Source organism: Phocoena phocoena, chromosome 5, assembly GCF_963924675.1.
Source record: "Phocoena phocoena chromosome 5, mPhoPho1.1, whole genome shotgun sequence".
In the NCBI taxonomy this organism is placed as follows: Eukaryota; Metazoa; Chordata; class Mammalia; order Artiodactyla; family Phocoenidae; genus Phocoena; species Phocoena phocoena.
In genome coordinates, this window is record NC_089223.1 from 49,513,824 (window position 1) to 49,535,780 (window position 21,957).

General features: G+C 37.1%; 1 protein-coding gene across 1 annotated transcript in view; it reads left to right on the top strand.

Moving 5' to 3' along the window:
* ADAMTS3 (ADAM metallopeptidase with thrombospondin type 1 motif 3) overlaps positions 1-21,957 on the top strand; it is a 287,458-nt gene that overhangs the window by 199,664 nt on the left and 65,837 nt on the right. Inside the window, exon 5 of the mRNA XM_065877335.1 lies at positions 19,697-19,896. Coding sequence (XP_065733407.1) covers positions 19,697-19,896 — 200 coding nt within the window. The remainder of the gene's footprint in view (positions 1-19,696; positions 19,897-21,957) is intronic.

The following is a 21,957-nucleotide window of genomic DNA, read 5'->3' on the forward strand; positions in this document are numbered from 1 at the left end:
TGGGTGTACATATGTGCTCATTTCTGCTTAGTGTTTGCATAGTAGAATTGCTGTCATAGGATGTGCGTATATTCAACTCTTAGATAATCCTAAGTGGTTTACAAGGTAGTATACCAACATATATTCCCACCTGCGGTGTATGAGAGTTCCAGTTGATCCATATCTTACCCAAAGCTTGATATTGTCAAGTTTTATTTTCCAGTTGTAGTGATTGTAGTAGGTATGTTTTACCTGACTTTAATTTGTTTTTCCTGATGTCTAACAATGTTGAGAACATTTGTATGTATCTATAGGCTATTAGATTGTTATACTTGTGAAGTGCACATTTAAGGACACATTTTAAAGTTGGATGCTGTCTTGTTCTTATAGTTTTGTAGGTGTACTTTTATATTCTGGATATGAATACTTTGTTAGATATGTTTTGCAAATATTTTCTCCAACTCTGTGGCTCAATGTCTTTAAGTATTAATGTTTATAGTTTCAGTGTAGAGGTCTACCACATCTTTGTTAGATTTTTTTCCTAAGAATTTGAGTTTTTATACTCTTTTAAATGGGATTTTTTTCCTAATTGCTGATAAATTTCATTTGTTTTTGTTTGCTGTTAATATATAAAATTCAAGTAATATTTTTCTGTTTTGGCTTTGTATTCAATGACTTGCTTAATTCATTTATAAATTCTGTAGATTCTTTTGGATTTCTATAAAAACAATCATGTCATATAGAAATAATGACATGTTTATTTCTCCCTTATAAATCATAATTCTTTTTTATTTTATTTTCTTGCTTTATTGAATTTTTTTGCCACTCTGTGCATGTCTGCAGATGACTGAGAAAGCACTGTGAGTATTGACTTGGGGGTTACAAATAAATTTTAGTGAGTAAGCAAATTCACAAATACAAAATCAACAAATATTGGGGATTGACTGTATTTTATATGTATATATATGTAAATAAATGTATACATATACATGAACTATAATATAATGCCATACAGTGTTATAGTGTGTGCCTTTGTATGTATTTATGAGATATAATTTATTTAATTATACACCTACTCTCAGATGTATGACTTGTCTCCAGTTTTTCTTTGATATTATCACTTCTAGTACCACTAGAAACTTCAGCAACAATTAGTTGTTATGCTTTGCTTTTACATTCTTCCACTTTTTGTGCATTGATACATTATGATCCATTTAAATCCTCATTTTCTCTAAACTCAAACCACTTACCTGCTTATTTGTTGACTCATTTATTTGTTTAATGAACATTTATTGATCTCTTAATGTGTTTCAGGCTCATTGGACTACTTTTTAGCACATTTCCCCATTTAAAAAAAATGGATGCAATCGTTATCAGATTTATTTTTTACTCACAAAAATATTCTGCATTCAAGAACATTTATTTATGTCCCTCTGTCTACTTTATGATGGAATCAATATAATGAAGCATTCCAAAGCAAATTGGATAAAGGTGCACTAACTCATATATCATATGCTTCTTATATGAGTACAACAGTTATTATTAACAAATAATATGTAGTATATACCTAGCTTTCAGCCTTGTTGTTATATAAAGTTATGTGCTATGGTGAGTTTAATTACCTGTGACCAGTCTTTGCTTTACCAAGAACTTATTCTGACTTTTATCAAACAAGAGGAAAAATATAACACATGAATTTACCCTTGAAAATTTTTTTTCTTTTTTGAATTTTTGGCTTGACAAATGTTAGTGGAAAGTTATCTGGGACTGCTAAATATATTGATTAGAGTCAGAGGAGATGATTCTCGAACAGGGATGGCTTTGATCGATTCCTTTAAGGATTTTTTTTAGATATTCTTTTGTTCAGGTAGACAACATTCTAGGCTGATGAAATAAGAAAAATGGCAAAAATGAGTAGACTGTGTAATGCCCAATAATTAGGTTAACTCTTCTGGAGAAAAAAATAAAACTAGGATACAAAAAGAGATGTGTACTTTAGGTAGTGAAATGTTTGGCCAATTATAAAAGGTTTAGATTTAATGAGGAAAGGAAATTTGTACTACCAAATGCTCTTGGAGTAACATTTAAAGTAGATAATTTAAGTGACTGAACATAGGATGGGTGTGGACAGAAAACAGCAAAAGAGAAGACACAGTCCAGTATATAGAACATGGAATATGACATTGGATGCAAAAGTGCAGATAGAAATGGCAAATCTAAGAATATTGTGTAGCAAGTACTATCAGAATTTGGCGATGGCTTGATGGGGCAGGCAAAGTAAAAATTGACTTCAGGGTTTTGATTGCCTGGAAAGGAAGTACAAGAAGATTGTTGAAGGATGTACTATGTTGTGATAAGTTAATGTTTTGAGAATAATAATAATGAGAAGCCATTGGACCAGCAATGTAGAAATGTCATATAACTCAGGATATGTAGCTCAAGGGTTTAAAATGTATTAAAATTCTATGACTGAATGATTTATCCAAGGGAACATGTATAAAAAGAAAAGAGCCTTGCTTGGGTGATTCTCAGCCAATTGGAGACAAGGACAGGATCCAGCAAAGGACCACCTAAAGAGACATATGGAAAACTAAGAGTAGAGAGGAATGAAATGTCGAGTTGGAAGACTGCATCAGTGAAGAGAATGTGGGACGATTCACTCAACTGGAGAAAGCAAAATGGGCTAGAACTGGAGACAGTGGTTACAGACAAAGGAAAAGAAATCCTGATTTGACTCAGGTCAGCTTCTATAAAGAAGCAGCTGTAGTGACTGTAACCTGGAGTGGAAGGGGGTAAGGAGGGCTATCTACAGGTTAGGGAGTGAACTTTATTATTACATTGCAAACCACACAAAGAGAAAATGTACCTCCAGGAATGTTTTGTATAAACAAATGCCTGGACTAGGTCAAGGCGTTTATAAAATATTACTTAAGAACACCTGTCACATAATAGGTGCTCACTAGATGTTTGTTAAATGAATGCGTCCTCTCTCATCCCTGTCTTGAACACGTCCTCTGGCTTTTGGTGCATTTTCTGAATACTAAAAATGTAATAATAGTGATACTAGTGAAAAAGTTATAGTGAGTCCCCTACATACAAACGAGTTCCATTCCAAGAGTGCGTTCATAAGTCCAATTTGTTCATAAGTCCAACAGAGTTAGCCTAGGTACCCAACTAACACAATCAGCTATGTAGTACTGTACCTAATAGGTTTATAATACTTTTCACACAAACAATACATTAAAAAAAGCACAAAAAATAAAACATTTTTAATCTTACAGTACAGTACCTTGAAAAAGTACAGTAGTGCAGTACAACAGCTGGCATCCAGGGGCATGTTCACATCTTTGAAAGTTCACAACTTGAAGGTTCATATGTAGGGAACTTACTGTATATGGAAATGTAAGCTAGAGGCCATATTGGAAGCAGTTTCTGAGGGATACGGGAGAGAAAAATAGAGGTATTCATCAAACTCCACAAAAGTATAGAATCACAGAAGCAAAATTCTAGAGGTAGGAGGGATCTTGCAGGTCACTGAATAGCTCAACCCTCTTATTACATGGCTGTGGCTTTGAGGCCCAGTTTTGCTAAATAACTTACTATATATGTGTCAAGGTTCAGTTCCAGGAAATTGAAACCACACCAGCTATCTTAAGCATGAAAGGATTTAGTATAAAGAGTTAATTGCACATTTAAATTGTTGGAAGGATTGGAGTGGCCCTTCGGCTTGGGCTCCAGTACTAGTTCCCAGAACGATGCAGCTGATTGGCCCACCCTGGCAGCTGCTATTGCTGTGAGGGGGAAGAGGGGCAAGCTGCCGCTGCTGGACCTGTTGACTCCAAGAACTTGCCACCGAAGATGCTCTCTGAGGATAACAAACTGGCACTACTGCTGCCTCACTTTCCTCTCAGCATCAACACAGCTGGCAACCAGACCTAGGATGTTAATATAAAAAACCTTGGTCCCCACAGTGCATCTCCAACCACATTTGCCACTTCTGAGTTCACATCTCACCTGAGTGCTTCTAATTGGCTTAACCCCATGCTCACCTGGGAGCCTAGCTGCAAGCACATTGGGGCTCACAGTTTCAGCTTCTGCAGCATTACAGGACACAAGGAAGTTGGAATGGATGTCGACTGACAAATCACCGGATTCACACACCTGCATCCACAACTAGGAAAGCACATCACTGCAACGAGAACATAAGAGGCCTGTTCTTGCAGTCTCACTGTTACCATTGAACCTAAGTGCACACATAACAAGAGAATTACGTAGATTCAGCTCTCCTAGAAATCACACTCTATACTGAGAGACCTCTAAGTAGGGCAACCACTTAATTTGTTCAAACTGGACCACATTTGAAAGTGGAGAGAAAACATTACTAGTATTTATGCCAGGATAACAGGCATGATACAGAGATCATACAGGCCCCCAGAAAACTGGCTTCAAGCCTGTCTGTAAAATATGTAAGATTCTTCATGATCCTGCTTCAGTCTCCCTTAGTGACCACATCTGTCAGCACAAATCTTCGCTTTTTGCTCCATCCTCTTTAAAGTCTGGTCTCCCAGGATATCAGTACTGTTCAGGTCTTCTGGACACACTATGTCCTTGCCTAGAACGGCCCTCTCTATTTCTCCACGTGTCTAACTTCTGAGTGTCTTTCAAAATCCAGTGCAGCTGTCACCTCCTCTGTTGAAATGCTCCCAGACTCTTCCAGGTAGGAAGGTGGTTCTTCTTCAGTTACATACTTACCTTGTATGAAGATATCTGTTTATATTTCTTTCCTGTTAAGCTGTAACCACCTCAGTGATAGGAACTGTGCTTTATTCCTAGAAACCAGATCGAATTCTATGCTGAAAAAGTGCTCAAGAAATGTTTGGAAATGGATGGAAGGAATTAAGGAAGAGATGGAAAGAAATAAAGCAACAAGGGAATGAAGGGAGCAAGGAACTGAAAGAAAGAGGGGGGGAAGGAAGAGAAGGGGGAGCATGAGGAAAGGAGGTCATGAGCCTTTTCTAGTAACTCTAACATTTTCATTTGTGAGAATTCTCCTTATATTACCAATCTATTAGATCTTTAAAAGTACTGAATAAGTCGAGATGGAATCCATACACACTCACTTAGAAATGAATTGCTGCCTGTAGTCTGGATTTCCCATCTGATATTTGAAGAAATTCAGCATTTATTGACCTTGATGACACTTCAGTGGTTAATGGTTTCACTCCATCTATGTTAATCTATCAAATATGTCATTCCTTACTTTGAGTTGAACATATAAATGTTAAGATTTCTTGCATTCAAATTGCAAAACGATCTTTAAAATCTAGAAAGATGAATTTAGATACTTAGAAATGAATTGCTGCCTGTAGTCTGGATTTCCCATCTGATATTTGAAGAAATTCAGCATTTATTGACCTTGATGACACTTCAGTGGTTAATGGTTTCACTCCATCTATGTTAATCTATCAAATATGTCATTCCTTACTTTGAGTTGAACATATAAATGTTAAGATTTCTTGCATTCAAATTGCAAAACGATCTTTAAAATCTAGAAAGATGAATTTAGATACAATCAGACCTAGTACACCAATGAATCGTCCTTGTTTCCCTTTTTTTTCACTTATCACAAGATGATTCCTTTTTTGAGTGAGTGATTTCATCCTGCTTGTTGTGGCCCTTGTTGTTGATTGTAAGGGACGGCCCACAGTGAACCTGATTTACAGAATTTATTTCTTGCCTTCACTTCTGTAACATGACTTCCTAAAGTTCACCCCCAATTTTCTATCACCTAAATGTGTGTTTTTTAAACCTAGTTTGTAAATCTCTGAAAAACTCAGTGCAAAACATTTTTTTTCATTCTTTTTTTTAATATAAATTTATTTATTTATTACTTATTTCTTGGCTGCATTGGGTCTTTGTTGCTGCGTGTGGCTTTCTCTAGTTGTGGATCTTCATTGCGGTGTGCGGTCTTCTCATTGCAGTGGCTTCTCTTGTTGCAGAGCACAGGCTCTAGGCACGTGGGCTCAGTAGTTGTGGCTCACAGGCTCTAGAGTGCAGGCTCAGTAGTAGTGGCGCACGGGCTTAGTTGCTCCATGGCATGTGGGATCTTCCTGGACCAGGGCTCAAACCCAGGCCCCCTGCATTGACAGGCGGATTCTTAACCACTGCGCCACCAGGGAAGCCTGCAAAACATTTTCAATGACTATGTCAAACATCATGTTCTTTGGACTGTAAGGTGATACCTATGTTAGCTAAGGTTTTAATTTTTTGAACTTGCTCCATGTTTGTGTTAAGTAATAAACAGATTTGGTGGGGGGGGGGTGCTACCCTTGGAAGACAGTTTCTTTCTGTAAACTTATTTACAGTGAATGCCTCTTGGCTCAGCCAGCTGGTAATGAACAAAGAAACTCATATCGTTTTATGAGAAAGGTGAATAGAATTTTTTTTTGAGATTTACTGAATACTGCTCAGCTTTCTCTCCCTTCATCTGATACTGTGTGCTGCAAGGACATATTCCAGGAGATTTAATATCTCATAAAAGTATGATTTTTGTATTAAAAGAGTGTTATCAGGGTGGTTACACTGAACATTTCACTACTACCCAACTTCCGTAAGTCCAATTAAATGTGTATAGAAAGTCAACTAAGGAAAGCTTAATGGCTATAGAAAATTCTAAGTCATGTTACAGAGTAACATGCCTGTAAATCCAAGTTTCTAAACCCCACCATATGTTCTTAGCAAAACCAAATTAAGTGAACTTCTACTCTTGGCCAAGGTGGAATAACAGAGACTGGATTTACCCTCCTGCTTTAAACATCCAGAAATGAACAAAATATATGAAACAATAGTTTGCAAGACACTAGCTATCTGGCAGTGAAGGACAGTGATCCCCAAGAGATGAGAAACAAATGCAGTGAGACTCAGCATTACCCCAGTTTACTGCCTGGAGGATTTCTAGTCTGAATCTCAGGGAAGGAGAACCCCGGCTGAGCCTGACAGAGTTGAGAAGCCACAGCTGAGTCTGGGAGTTGAAGGTGGACAGAATTCCCAGACTGAGTCTGTAGGAAGAGAGAGCTACACAGGGGTAAAACTCTGAAGATCTGAAGAGGTTCCCCTCTAGTGTTTAGTCGAGTCGTGATCAGCACATTACAGGTGAAGAAACTGCAAAGCTTGGGAAAAAACCATGCAAGAGGATTAGGGGAACAGTGCCCACACTTCCATAGGGCTGGGCTTAGTGCTTGTTCCCATGAGGCAGACTGGAGTATCTCATGGTTCACCCAGCACTGGATGGAGCATATGCAGAGGAATCTTGCCTCAGTAGTGGTGAGTAGCTCTAGATGGGCACTGCTCTGATCCTGCTTAATACATCTTAAAAACAAGACCTGAAAGGACCAAACTGTTTTTAAGTAAGTTAGCCACACCAAGAACAAAGCTCATGAAATTTGTAGGAATACAAAGATATTCAGCAGCCAAGAAGGTAAAATTCACTATGTCAGACATCTGATCAAAATTACCAAGTATGCAAAGATACAGGAAATTGCAGCCCAGAAGGATGATAAAAATCAGTCAGTCAAAACTGACAGAAATGTTAGAATTCAAAGCATTAAATAGCTATTAAAACTATATTCCATAAGTTAAAAAAATAGAAGATAGAAAAATATCCCCAATTTTTTTCTTCCACATGATCAATACTAGCTGGAAGGATGTATTATGGGCATATATTTTTAAAAATGTAAATATAACAGAGTTTCTTTTCTCTAGCAAATTTTATTCCTTACACTAAGAATAGTTTTATTTTTAGCAAATAAGTGACTTTAGTGGAAATGCACTCTGGGAATGGCTCAACAATCTTATTCGAATGCCAAAAATGATATGTTATTAAATTTAACTTGGATGATATCTTTTGTGGGTTAGGAGTTGTACTATTCCATTCATAGTATTTGGTAACAAATATGGTTCTATTGTAAATTTGTCTTCAATATACAGTAATTATTATGGCTCAAATATACTGACTACATAAGATATAATTATGAAAAGTGACCTTCCATCTAAACATAGGTCAAAACTATTTGATGAGTGTTATTCAAATGAACATAGCACTTTAGATAAAAACATGTTGAAAGACTATTTCTTCAATATTTAATGTTCTGATAATACACATTTTTAACTTTATATCTTTATAACTAAATTTTAAAAGAAAATTTATTGGAGGCAGCATAGTAAAATTTTGCTGCATCACAACAAAAAGGCATAAAGTGAATTTTTAATCACTTAGTATAAAATTCTGGTCTGTGTTATGGATGTGTAAATAGCTAAATAATCTAAATGTCACCTTTACTCAACCTTTTATAGGTTGTCTATAAAATCTGGAAACATAGATAATATTTTATCTTTCAGAGCAGAGACTGAAGATGTCCTTGACAATGTTCTGTATATTTGTTTGTACCTCCAGACTTTATGGACACTCGGTTCCTCTTTAAAGGTGAATGAGAAGATTTTTTTCTTATTGCGATAAATTACTAGACTTCTACATTGTTATGAAATATTTTATATCATAATGTAGGATCTCCTATAGTGTAGTACCTTTTTCCATGTACAAATATATTTAAATTGTGAATTGTACCCTTGATCAAGGATTTAGCAGCAGATTAATTATACATACGATCCATCATGTATGGTCAAAAAACCCATAACAACAATAAGCAAATTCAATAATCTAAAATAGTGAAATGATGGCCCAATTATTAATTATGGAAATTTAGCCAGGAAGAAGATCCTCTAGCACTGCCTATTTATTTTATAGATAAGGAAACTGATGTGCAGATAAGTTTGACATCTTTCTCAAAATCATACAGATGGATCATAGCAAAGCTGGGCCTAGATCTCTGTTTTCTTTGTATTGTTTCGTTGCCTTATAACAAACACCAAGAACTTAGTGGCTTAAAACAGCCCTCATTTATTAGCTCGAAGGTCTTATAGATCAGAAACCAAGGTCACTGGACTGGGTTTAAAGCTTAGGGTATCACAAGGCCAAAATCAAGGTTCTAGACAGTTTGAACTCTGCTCTGGAGGCTCTGGGAAAGAAGGAATCCACTTCCAGGCTCATTCAGGTTGTTGGCAGAGTTTAGGTCCTTACTGTTGTGGGACTGAGGTCCCCATCTCCCTGCTGACTAGGGTTCAGTGTCAGCAACTGAAGACCTCTCTCTGGTCCTTGCACAGGCTGCGTCTGTCTTCAAAACCAGCAACGGCAAGTCATGTCATTCTCATGGTTCACATTCCAGAACTTCTCTCCTCCCCCTTTCTCTCAGCAAAAGCTCTCTGCTTTTAATGGCTCAGGAGGTCAGATCAGGGCCAACTGAATAACACCTTTGTCTCACAGTCAGCTGTGCATATAATGTAATCATATGTCATCAAATTCACAAGTTCTGGGGATCTTTGTGGGGCCATTTTAGAAAGTCTGCCTACCACACTCTGAATCTATTCTGACTTTCTTTGTGTTATACTCTACAACCTCATTCTGAAAGATCTACAATATACATATAAATTAAAGATTTACATATATGTATAAAAGTTTGCATGTATCTCACACAAATATAACTTTGATATTCATGTGGCCCCTTCCATTACTTTACAACATCTCTGTCCATTTTCTGCCTTCTTTTGAACATCTTCACTAAAAATTGTGCACACTTCACCTTGTCACTCTTATTCCTGTTTTATTCTTCTTACACTGCTTCATCATTCTTATCACTGGAATGTAAGTTCTATACGGGCAAGCTCCACATTTGATTTGTCCACTGCTGTACTCCCAAGTGCTTAGAACAGTGCCAGGTTAAGTAGCCCTGTTCTTTAATTATTTATCAGAAATAATAAATACTTAATGTTAATATTCATAGTTTGGCTCTAAGGACTTGTTTAAATTTTTATTAAATCATTCCATATACCCTTGGAGAAAAATTTAGTATGCTGAAGTAGAGTTTCTGGGGAAATTTGGGTAAAGAAATCCCTTTACCCTTAATAAAGTAGCATATAGGAGGCAACTGATAGAAGTAACTTGAGCTTTGAAACTGGCAGCTATGAAATGGAATTCTGTCTGTACTTTATGCAGTTGATTTTACTTAGAAAACTTTAACTTCTAGCAGTGTCAGATTAGTAGAATGTAATCTAGTAAATTGGGTGTAGGGACCGCTTCCTCTACTCTGATTTAGTAGAGGTGAACTACAAAAGCCATAAATAAAAAAGAATATAATTTAGTCAAGAGGAGGAGAAAAGTTCATTAGAATGCTATTAAATGTAGAGAGAAGTAAAATTTGAAAATTAGGGGCTTCCCTGGTTGTGCAGTGGTTGAGTGTCTGCCTGCCGATGCAGGGGACGCGGGTTCGTGCCCCGGTCCGGGAAGATCCCACATGCCACGGAGCGGCTGGGCCCGTGAGCCATGGCCGCTGAGCCTGTGCGTCCGGAGCCTGTGCTCCGCAACGGGAGAGGCCACAACAGTGAGAGACCCGCGTACCGCAAAAAAAAAAAAAAAATTTGAAAATTAAAAACTGTACTGTCTTCCAGAATTAAACTATGATTTTACCTGAATAAGAGCAATGGAAGAAACAAACTAGAAAGTAGATCACTAGTAGAAAAGCCCTTAAATTTAAAATGATATAAAGAGAATAAAATAATTAATTTGGGAGATTTTTAATATGAACAGAATATATCATCCTTTTCAAGGGACTGTACAGCCCAAGAATAGTTTATTAAAGAGCGGGAAGGAAAAAGAGGAAAATCAATGACCGTAGCAGGAAGGACATAGATGGGTTTATTCATCAGGGTTCTTTTATTTTCAGTTGTTAGGAACTAACATCAAACTGTCTTCGGCAAGAATTTTTTTCGAAAGCAGTAAGAGAAGAAAATCAGGTGGTAATATTGTTTATTGACTCACAAAACCGAAAAGATCAAAAGAATGGTTGAATTCAGAGGCTTGGAGTCATCACTGGAACAGAACTATTCTTTCCATTAATAATCTTCACTTTCCTCTTCTTGCATTAACCTTAGACCAACAACTGTCCCGAGCTTTCCCCAAGCACCTTCACTGTTATATTCTGCCAGTTTCAAGCTCAGTAGAGAGAACTTCTCTTCCCTAGTAGTTCCAAATAAAATGGTCCTAGATCATAGTTTCATTGTCATGAGTTAGGCCATCTGCCTATCCAATTACTAGAGTCAAGGAAATGGAATACAGTACTTGGCCCTGCCTGGGTCAATGCCCACTGCTAGAGCTGAGTGTCTAGGGGTGGAGTGGGGAAGTGAAGGCAGGAGGGTGTAGGTCATTGTACCTACATGAACTGCCTGGAGAAAGGCAGAAGCCCCACACCTAGATTTGCCAGATTTAGCAACTAAAAATGCAGGATTCTCATTTAAATTTGAAGTTCAGGTAAACATGGAAGAAGTTTTTAGTATTAGGTAGGTCCCATGATAATATTTGGGACATACTTATAGTAAAAAAAATTGTTGTTTATCTGACATTTGAATTGAACAGAAAATACTGTACTTTGTCTGACAACCCTGCCCACACCCAGACATTTCAGTGATTTATTCAAGAAACGGTTGGAATGGGGCTGAGCAAGCATCAGTGATGAGTCCACTACTATACGAACGAAGGACTGAATGTCAACAGCCATCTCCGGAGCAAAAGAAGGCAGAAGTGATCTGTAGGCAAGCAGATTACAATAAGAGAAATGAAACATAAAATGCATGAATGCAAACTAAGATAGAGTAAAAGAGACCAATGGAAGACTGTTACTAGGGATTGTGGGAAGAGGAGGACTTATAAAGGAGGATTCAGGGGCTTCCCGGGTGGCGCAGCGGTTGAGAGTCCGCCTGCCGATGCAGGGGACATGGGTTCGTGCCCCGGTCCGGGAAGATCCCACATGCCGCAGAGCGGCTGGGCCCGTGAGCCATGGCTGCTGAGCCTGCGCGTCCGGAGCCTGTGCTCCGCAATGGGAGAGGCCACAGCAATGAGGGGCCCGCGTACCCACCCCCCCAAAAAAGGGGGATTCAGCAATGTGAGTTGCCTGTGCAGTTTCCATTTCCCCTCTTTTATTTCAAGGCCTTCCCCCTTCATCTTTTTAAATAGGATCTCCGTACTATTCATGAACCCACACTTTTCCTAAACATGTACTTCAGAGGAGGCTGGCTTCAGTTACAGAAGTTGATTTCTGATTGGAATAAGGCATGTGTGAGTTCAGTTATCTTTGAATGATTTTTACATGGCCTTGTGATTCAGTTCAGGCCACTGAAACACGTAGTTAAATGTACCAGAGGGCTTCTAGGAAAGATTTTTGCCTACTTTTAAGAAAGACATGCAAAAGAGGTACAATTTGTGGTACCTGGCTCTGATGCTGGAATTGGTGCAGCCATTCTGAAATAATCAAAGAAGTGAATTGGAAGACAAAGCAGGATATGAAAAGATGGAAAGAAGTGTGTACCTGATCTATTGATGAACTGATTAGCCCAGGAATCACCCTACCTCTGGACCTCTTGTAGTGCAAATTAATATATTTCCTGATTGTTTAAGACACTTTAAATAAAGTTTTCTTTATTTGCAGCTAAAAACGTTCTAACTGACATATAGGAGATTGTTATAACAGTCAGGATTTTCTATATATTGGACGATGAAGTGACCTTTCTATTTTGTTCATTTGCTAATGATCACGAATTCAAAGCATGAAAACATTGGGTTTTTTTACTTAAAAAGTAAGACGTTTTCCGTTTAAAAATGCCATATGCTACCCCTTAGAGTAGTCAGTGAAAACAAAAGCAAACGTGTACTTTAGAATTAGAACTATTGGGGAAAAGAAATCACGGAAACTAATATTCATTCAATGGTAATGTCTTTTTTTAAGAAGAGCAACAGTTACTTAATGAAACTTCAAAATTGGCATCATAAATTGGCCTGAATATAGTTCTTTGAACTATCACTATGGAATTTCCCAGTTCGTGAAGGATTCAGCTGCTTTTCAAAAAAACATTTTATTAATCTTGGTATAATGGTGCCCCCATATGTGTGGAGATGGCTGTTACTGTATCTTTTTGGAATCACAACAATATAAATTTATTTAAATTATATCAATGGAAAAATCACTGTCCAATGGTACAAACAGGTCAAAACAATTACTTAAGTTAACTCTTCTCTGTTTCTGACCTTAACAGATGACATGTGTTGGATTTTATGCCTATTTTTAGCTCTGATCTTAGGATCTCCACCTACCATTGGAAAATCCAGCTGGCATTCCAGTCACTTCATTTTCACGGCAGGAGTCTGTTCATGAAGAATGCCAAATTTCTACATATAGATTCATTCTGTGTTTATTGTTACTGCAAAACATTTTTTCCCTCATTTTCTGAAGTAGATGCACTACAGAGAAAGCTGCTGAGGGACATTTTGGTAAAGTGAATCTTACTTTATCATTCTCTTATTAACATGAAATTAATTTGCATTCCCAAAGGGAGTAGGAGAGCAGGGGGAATCTACACAATAAAATTAAATATTGTCAATGTCATATCTATTAAGACTAGATTCAGTGACATATAAAAGAAAACCCAAACATGTTCTAAACAGGATGGAAGTGCTATCCTCCATAGTACTTTGTGTAACGAAGTCGGTTCCAGGGCTGGGATACCAGCTCCACAGTCACCTTGGGGTCAGATCCCTTCTTTATAGCTATTCTACCAAACTAAGCACATGCCTTGAATCCAGGCTTACCTCAAAGAACTCTTGATATCATGACCAAGGTCCAGGCAGCTGGAAGGACTAATAAGTGAAGGACTAGAGATGTGTGGTCCTTAGGCACAAGGGAGTCTGCGAATGACTTTTAACTGGGTTTATTTCTACCTCACATAGAATGACAGTCTATTCCTTAGGCATAACAGAATGGATGTAGGGTAGATGCTTCTGTCACATTCCCTATCACAGTATGCTTAAGATTGTATTCCAACCTCAAATGTATCTCTATCAGTTTCAGAATTTGATCAGAACTTGTACCTTTCCAATTTTAAGTTTGTCTCCTGTCATTTTTTAACCATAGGAACTTTTTCTGGGATGAGAAGTGATTTCACCAATCTACACTTAGATTTCCTGTAAATGTAATTAAGCATGTAAACCTGCCATATTCCATCCTGAAAATGTCTTAGACCCAAGTGTTATAAATTAGCAAAATGAATTATATTCCACTTTATCTATTTGGTAAGTTCAAAATTCTGATTTAACACTATATCCTATCTTTAACTCTAAAAATAACTATATTTACTGTGACTTGATTGGTCACCTGTTTGCCCCCAAACATTTCATATTTTCTGTAAAAACAGGCTTTATAGTAAAATCATTATTTTTCTGAAAGTGCCTTTATAGCCATTGGGAAGCTACGGGGTACAAAAATGGGTACAATCAAAATGTTTCCAAAATATTAATTAATTCTCATCAGTAACTTCTAAGGTAAGTTTCCAAAACATACATTTCCCAAATAGTTTGAAAAACAGAAAACTCACTCTAAGTGCTAAGGGGATTGCCTTTGATATTTCTGTGAAGCTTGTAAAGTACCCTAAGCATCAGTCTTTTGGAGTGAAGCATGGGGAATAAGTAGCACACTATACTTATTGCAAGGCCTTATTTATTGATTGATATATTTTAAGATGCTCAGTTTTCCTGCTAATTCTGTTATCACATCAATCAATCTCTGCTGTCCAACTCAGCTACAGCCTTTCAAATCACCTTGAATGCACTTACTTAGCAGGATGCCAACAGTGTGTCACAGAGATCCATAGTTTGCGACACCCAACACAAAATGTCACTCTGCTTTCACTTCTTGAACTTGCCTATTGACTTCTCTGTGATTCTTCAGTCCTTAAAGCAGAAAACAGATCTGATAGGGAGTGTTTGGACATGATTAACATGATATTCACCTTTAAGTGTTCTTATTCCTATACTTATGGGGGCACAGAGAGAATGGTAGAAGTAGACACAGAATTAGAATTACACATATTTTGTCAAAGTGTGTGCCTGTTTTTAAACTCTGAAGCTTTGGAAAGGTGTGAACTATTACTAAAAGGCATGTTCTAATACCCTGATTAGGTCCGTTTAAAGTAGAACTTGTGGAAGTGATTTAAGCCAATATAATTGTTTGTGACTACATGATACAAATTCAGCTTCATTCTGAACATAAATCTGGTACAACCATGTGGTTCCCAGAGTTAACAACTAAAGAGTTCTTAATCTTCTCAGGATCTACCATTTATTGAGTGGGTACTCAATAAATATGCACTGAGTGACGATCAGTGCCATCTATAAGCTCTTTCCAATTTGATATTAGATTTTTAACCTACTAAGCAAGTTTGTCTCATTGGATTTAATCCTAATTTTAACTGAAAGTAAGCATGCTAGATTCTTCTCTGCTTTATCTACTTTGTGCTCTTCATGAGATATTGTTACCCTCATTCTTTCTAAAATTATCAGCAATTCAGATTTTCCTTTATTAATTCCAGATTTTTTCTCACCTCTATTTTAAAAGAACTGTAGCCATTTGATATGTGACATATAAAATAAAATGTAGGAAGCTTTAAAAGGTATAGAAAACTTATCATAATGGGAAATCAGCAGCATCATCATAGCAGTAGTAATAGCAGTAAGTACAGTTTGTTGAGCACTTATATCTAAGCACTGTGTACAGTGTTTTTACTAATATTAATTATATAATCACAACAACTCTGCAAAGGAGGTATTATTATCCCATTTTACAGATGAGAAAACTGAGGCTCAGAGAGGTTAGGCATCTTAAGTAAAATCACACTTCTAGGGTGTGACACTGCCAGGATTTGAAGCCAGGTATATCTGATTACAAAGCTTGTGAACATTATATCGTAAAGTATGTATACTGCGAAAAATTCATTATGAATGAAGATATTTCACAGCCTCAGACCTATTTGTTAATTAATAGGGACGTATATAAATAAAACGTACCAGAAGTTATTCCACCACTGTCTTTTTTTCAAATGTTTGACATTGCCCACTTTAGGAATCACAGAAGAGAACACTATATGGCACAGGAGGAAATAGGGACAGAAGTATTCTTTTTTTTTTAACATCTTTATTGGAGTATAATTGCTTTACAATGGTGTGTTAGTTTCTGCTTTATAACAAAGTGAATCAGCTATACATATACATATATCCCCATATCTCCTCCCTCTTGCGTCTCCCTCCCACCCTTCTTATCCCACCCCTCTAGGTGGTCACAAAGCACCGAGCTGATCTCCCTGTGTTATGCAGCTGCTTCCCGCTAGCTAGCTATTTTGCTTTTGGTAGTGTATATATGTCAATGCCACTCTCTACCTTCGTCCCAGCTTACCCTTCCGATTCTCCGTGTCCTCAAGTCCATTCTCTACGTCTGCGTCTTTATTCCTGTCCTGCCCCTACGTTCTTCAGAAACATTTTAAAAAAAATATTCCATATATATGTGTTAGCACACGGTATTTGTTTTTCTTTTTTTGACTTACTTCACTCTGTATGACAGACTCTAGGTCCATCCACCTCACAGCAACTAACTCAATTTCATTTCTTTTTATGGCTGAGTAATATTCCATTGTATATATGTGCCACATCTTCTTTATCCATTTATCTGTCAATGGATGCTTAGGTTGCTTCCATGTCCTAGCTATTGTAAATAGAGCTGCAATGAGCATTGTGGTACATGACTCTTTTTGAATTATGGTTTTCTCAGGGTATATGCCCAGTAGTGGGATTGCTGGGTCATATGGTAGTTCTATTTTTAGTTTTTTAAGGAACCTACGTACTGTTCTCCATAGTGACTGTATCAATTTACATTCCCACCAACAGTGCAAGAGGGTTCCCTTTTCTCCACACCCTTTCCAGCATTCATTGTTTGTAGATTTTTTGATGATGGCCATTCTGACTGGTGTGAAGTCATAATTCATTGTAGTTTTGATTTGCATTTCTCTAATGGTTAGTGATGTTGAGCATCCTTTCATGTGTTTGTTGGCAATCTGTATATCTTCTTTGGAGAGATATACCATGTTCTTGGATTGGAAGAATCAACATTGTGAAAATGATTATACTACCCAAAGCAATCTACAGTTTCAGTGTAATCTCTATCAAACTACCAATGGCATTTTTTACAGAACTAGAACAAATATATTTCACAATTTGTATGGAAACACAAAAGACCCTGAACAGCCAGAGCAATCTTGAGAAAGAAAAACGGAGCTGGAGGAATCAGACTCCCTGACTTCAGACTATACTACAAAGCTACAGTAATCAAGACAGTATGACACTGGCACAAAAACAGAACAATAGATCAATGGAACAGGATAGAAAGCCCAGAGATAAACCCACGCACATATGGTTACCTTATTTTTGATAAAGGAAGCAAGAATATACAGTGGAGAAAAGACAGCCTCTTCAGTAAGTGGTGCTGGGAAAACTGGACAGCTACATGTAAAAGAATGAAATTAGAACACTCCCTAACACCATACACAAAAATAAACTCAAAATGGATTAAAGACCTAAATGTAAGAAGTATTCTTGATTGAATGAAAGCAATGGTTGAAAGAAAAAGACGTCCTTCTTCCTTCTCAGGTTCCTCATGCAATGAAAAAATAGATTCGCTTACCAAAAAACCACCTATTTTAGGAGGGATGCAAAGGCCAAACCAAAGTTATCTTAGAGCAAGATGAACTGTCCTTCTGAAATAAGTATTCAGCCTTCTTCATGCATGCATCAGACTTAATGACATGATGACATTGCTAGTATATTTGCATTGGATACTGCCACTGAGAGTTCTGCCAAAAAGAGCCATTTTTAGAACTGGGAGCTCATGTATGAATTTCCTATTTGTACGCTAGCTATCACAACCTTTCACATTCTCAAGTGTGTGAAGAGACTGAGGTTGAATAGTAAAGCTGTTTGCAGGTGTAGTCTCTTGCCCTCAGTGTGGGTTTACAGCTCTTAAAAACAGCTTTTAAGGAAAGATTTCTGTTTGATGTGGATGGTGGTGAGAGTTATTTACTTATTGTAGAGCCAATGTGATTCCCTGATGAGCAGAAAAATCCCAGTTAATGATCTAGCATTTGGGCTTGGGTCAAAGTAAATTACAGTATAGCTTTCAAACCTGAGTAGTCATATTCAGAGGCTGTGCCCATACTTGTAGGGGAGGGTGCTGGTGTTTCTCTATATTTTTTAAAAGTGGAAAGGGTATGAGTGAGATCTTTACTTCTACTACTTCTAGTCCCATGTGGCTAGGGCTTGGTCATCAATCTTCTTGACCAAGAGACACTGCTTTTTCCCCCTCAACTTTATTAACACCACAAAGATGGAGAGGGAAATGCCTATTCATTAATGTCAGACATTGCTTCAAATGGCTTACAGGCCTTAGTACAACACTAAATAAGCCTCCATATAAAGCATGAGTCAGAATTGGTTCTGTCAGACTTCTTTTTAGATATGTGATTGTTTTAGTCATCAAGACAGTATGTAAAATAAAATCCTTTCCAGGTTTTATATATTTGAAATGGGAATGAGTATTCTTTCAGTTCTGTACCTGCAGTTTTGATTAATAACTTTTATTTTAGTATTCAAATAACATATTTTATTTTTTAATTCACCAAAGCATTTTCTTCACCAAAACTATGGTAATCTGAATCTAGGTAGTTAGATAATCTAGATAACTGGAACCTGAGAATGCCTCTCACTCTCTTTCTCTCCAGGTAGATAGATAGACAGATAGGTAGGTAGATAGATAGATAGATAGATAGATAGCAGGTAGATAGATAGATAGATAGCAAGCAGGTACGTAGATAGATACATAGATGATCTAGAGATATATATGTACATGTATATCTCTATATCTCTCTCTGTGTATCTATGTATATGTATATCTGCTTGGAAAGTAAAAATAATTAAGTTCCTTCCACAGCATAAAATAGTTTATACTTTTATATTCTTCTGTTATAGGTAATTTTCTCACTGAATTTTTACTTTGGTATCTCACAGATTCAGATATACAGCTATCGAAATGGCCTGCTATCCAGATGATGGCCAATACAAACGTGGAAGACCTATATTGTCTGCCTAGCAGCATTCACTATAAAACGACACTCATAAGAAACAAAGTAATATATGGTCACTGATAATCATACCACTAAATGCTGTTTGTTGTGTCGCCATGCTATAATTTGATTTTTAAGTTAAGGCTACTTGAAAAAGAAGCAGTTTAGATTTATGTGATACAAATTCCACACTCCATAATTAAAGTAACTTAACCACTGTAAACTTATCAAGCTGTGAACTTTAAATTTATAGTCTCCGTTTATTTAATAGCTACTTAGCCCACGTATGTTCTGCACCCTTTGGCTCTGCACTGAGGATACAGCTGGAGGAAGACTAAATACTCTGTCCCTCCTGGAACAGTCGGTCTGGCTGGTGGCACTGCTTTCTATGCAGTAATATTATTTTGCCCTCAGTGTTGCTGTTCTGTGTTGAATTTATAGGAGGTCTATCTGAACACATGCACTTGCACATTATTTAAGGAATAAACTGAAAAGCTACATCTTGGTGACTATGGATGATAATTATAGTTCCCCAAGAAGATCTTTTTTTGTAAGAAGTTACTAGAAGGCCCATTGGGGAAACTGAAATGCCTGGGTTCCTTTTGTTTCTTAATAGAATCGGATCTGGAAGGCCTTGATGATCTAGGTACTGTTTACAGCAACATTGACCAGCAGCTGAATGAAGCCATGAGGCGACGCAGACACGCGGGAGAAAACGATTACAACATCGAGGTGCTGCTGGGAGTGGATGACTCTGTGGTCCGTTTCCACGGCAAGGAGCACGTCCAAAACTACCTCCTCACCCTGATGAACATTGTGAGTAGTGACTCCTTTTTGAGGTTTTTTTGATCTTTTAATTCACTTCCCTTGTTTTGCTAGAGCCTTTTGGAAACCTCTGTGACGTCTCCCATGACTGCGCCCCACATCCAAAATGTGTCCATAACTGCATTCAATTCAAATATTGATCTACATATTTAACATACAAGATAGTTCTTTCCAGCATCATTTTGCATCCCAGGATGATGAGGAATTATTTAGGCCTGCTAACTCTGTGTGGATGCTTATTGTTAGAGCTTTTGAATAGAGCAATGTTTTTCAACATTACAATTGAAGGTAATATATGTACAAAGCACAGTCAGCTCTTGGCACAAGTGCTGCCCTGGAAGTTATAAAGGACTCTTTTTAAGTTTGTTCTTTATGTCTCCTTTATTAGCCTTACTCTTGTCCAGAGGAAATTTAGTCAGTATTCTCATACTGGTGTTCTTTTTTCCTTGTGAACTGGCAGAGAGCAGTTGAGGAGAAATAATATATAAATCATCTACTTCTAAAAGATAATTGAGACTGTAGTATACTTTATTTTATATGCTTTATTTTCTAGACTTGTAAAATACATATTGTATTGACCTGGCAAATTTAGTACCCAAGCCTATTCTCTCTTTCAGCTTTTTGACTTTTAATGTAATTCTTTGGGTATTTTACCTTCTTTTTTTCCATGCTTAAAATTAGATTTCCAGCAAATATACTGGGGAAGAAAAATTATTAGTTTTACTTATCATGAGTTTATTCATCCTAATACTGATGCCAATATATTAAAAATATATTTTGTTCATTGAGATGCCAATGTATAAAATTCTACACATACCATGTCTCTGTGAAATGGAAAATGCGTATAGAAACTCAGACACATTTTTATTTGTTCATTGGCACTAATTCCCATTATGAAGACTGATTATCACGCAGAAAACAAATTCCTGTGGAGATGCTGTTTTTACTTGCATTATGCATTGTGCCCCTGGGCTGCTTTCTCCTACCACTAGCGAGGCAGTCAATCAGGATAGACCTAGACCCTAAGGGGTGCTCAGACCTACAGGAGGCTCTTGGAGTAATGCAGCTGAGACTCAATACGGTCCTTGGCCTCACAGTACTTATAATTTAGTCAAGGATAAAAAAAGATGCAAAACAATGCAAAGGTTGAGCGATAAAAGGCATGCTATTGTTAAAATATATCAGGAGGCACTGCATTATAAATTCTTAAAGACTTCAGAGGGAGCAACAGTCATCAAGTTGTGAAGTGTTGAGAGTATTAAACTGGGACTTAGAGGAGGCAGAGGCGTTACCTCTAGCTCTGTACCTGGTTGACTTCGTGACCTTAGATATTCATGTCCCTTCCTGGGGTTTAGTTTCTGTATTCATAAAATTGAAAGACTGTACAAGATGCTCGCTATTTCTCTAATTTATCAGGAAGCTGGAGGTTAAATTGGGTCTTTAGGGCTTTGTTTTCGGGGTTTTTTTCATTTGTTTTCTTTAGTTTTTTAAAGGGCACATGGAATTGTAAAGGTTTTCTAGGTAGACTCCATTGACAAGAAAGTAGAAATGAATATAGTATATGCACCAGACAGTAAGCTTAGATGTCAAGGAACAAAGTGCTGCAGTTTTGGTTTTATAACCATCGAAAAAGGACTTTTGTTTTTAATACCATTAAATAGATTAAGTAATAGGCTGAGTCTCTGGCTCAAATACTAGAAATTATTCTAAAGCTAATTGAGCATCAGAGAATGGAACTGGAAAAGAGAAAATAATTTTTCAAACTTAATAAGTTCATTGCATCTGAAGTAATTAATGTAGGTAGAGGTCTTGAGGAGATAATAATAATGGTCCCCCCTTCCCTTCCCAAGTTTAGAGCCAACTGAAAGATATGGTGAACAGACAGATGGAGAATAAATAGTTTTATTATTTATAAGGGCTGAATTGCATGTGACTTAAATTTATAGGCACAAAGATTTTTCTTATTCTAAATCAGTGATTCTCAGTAGAGATCACTTTGTCCCAGCCCCTTCCATCAGGGATATTTGGCAATGTTTGGAGACATTTTTGGTT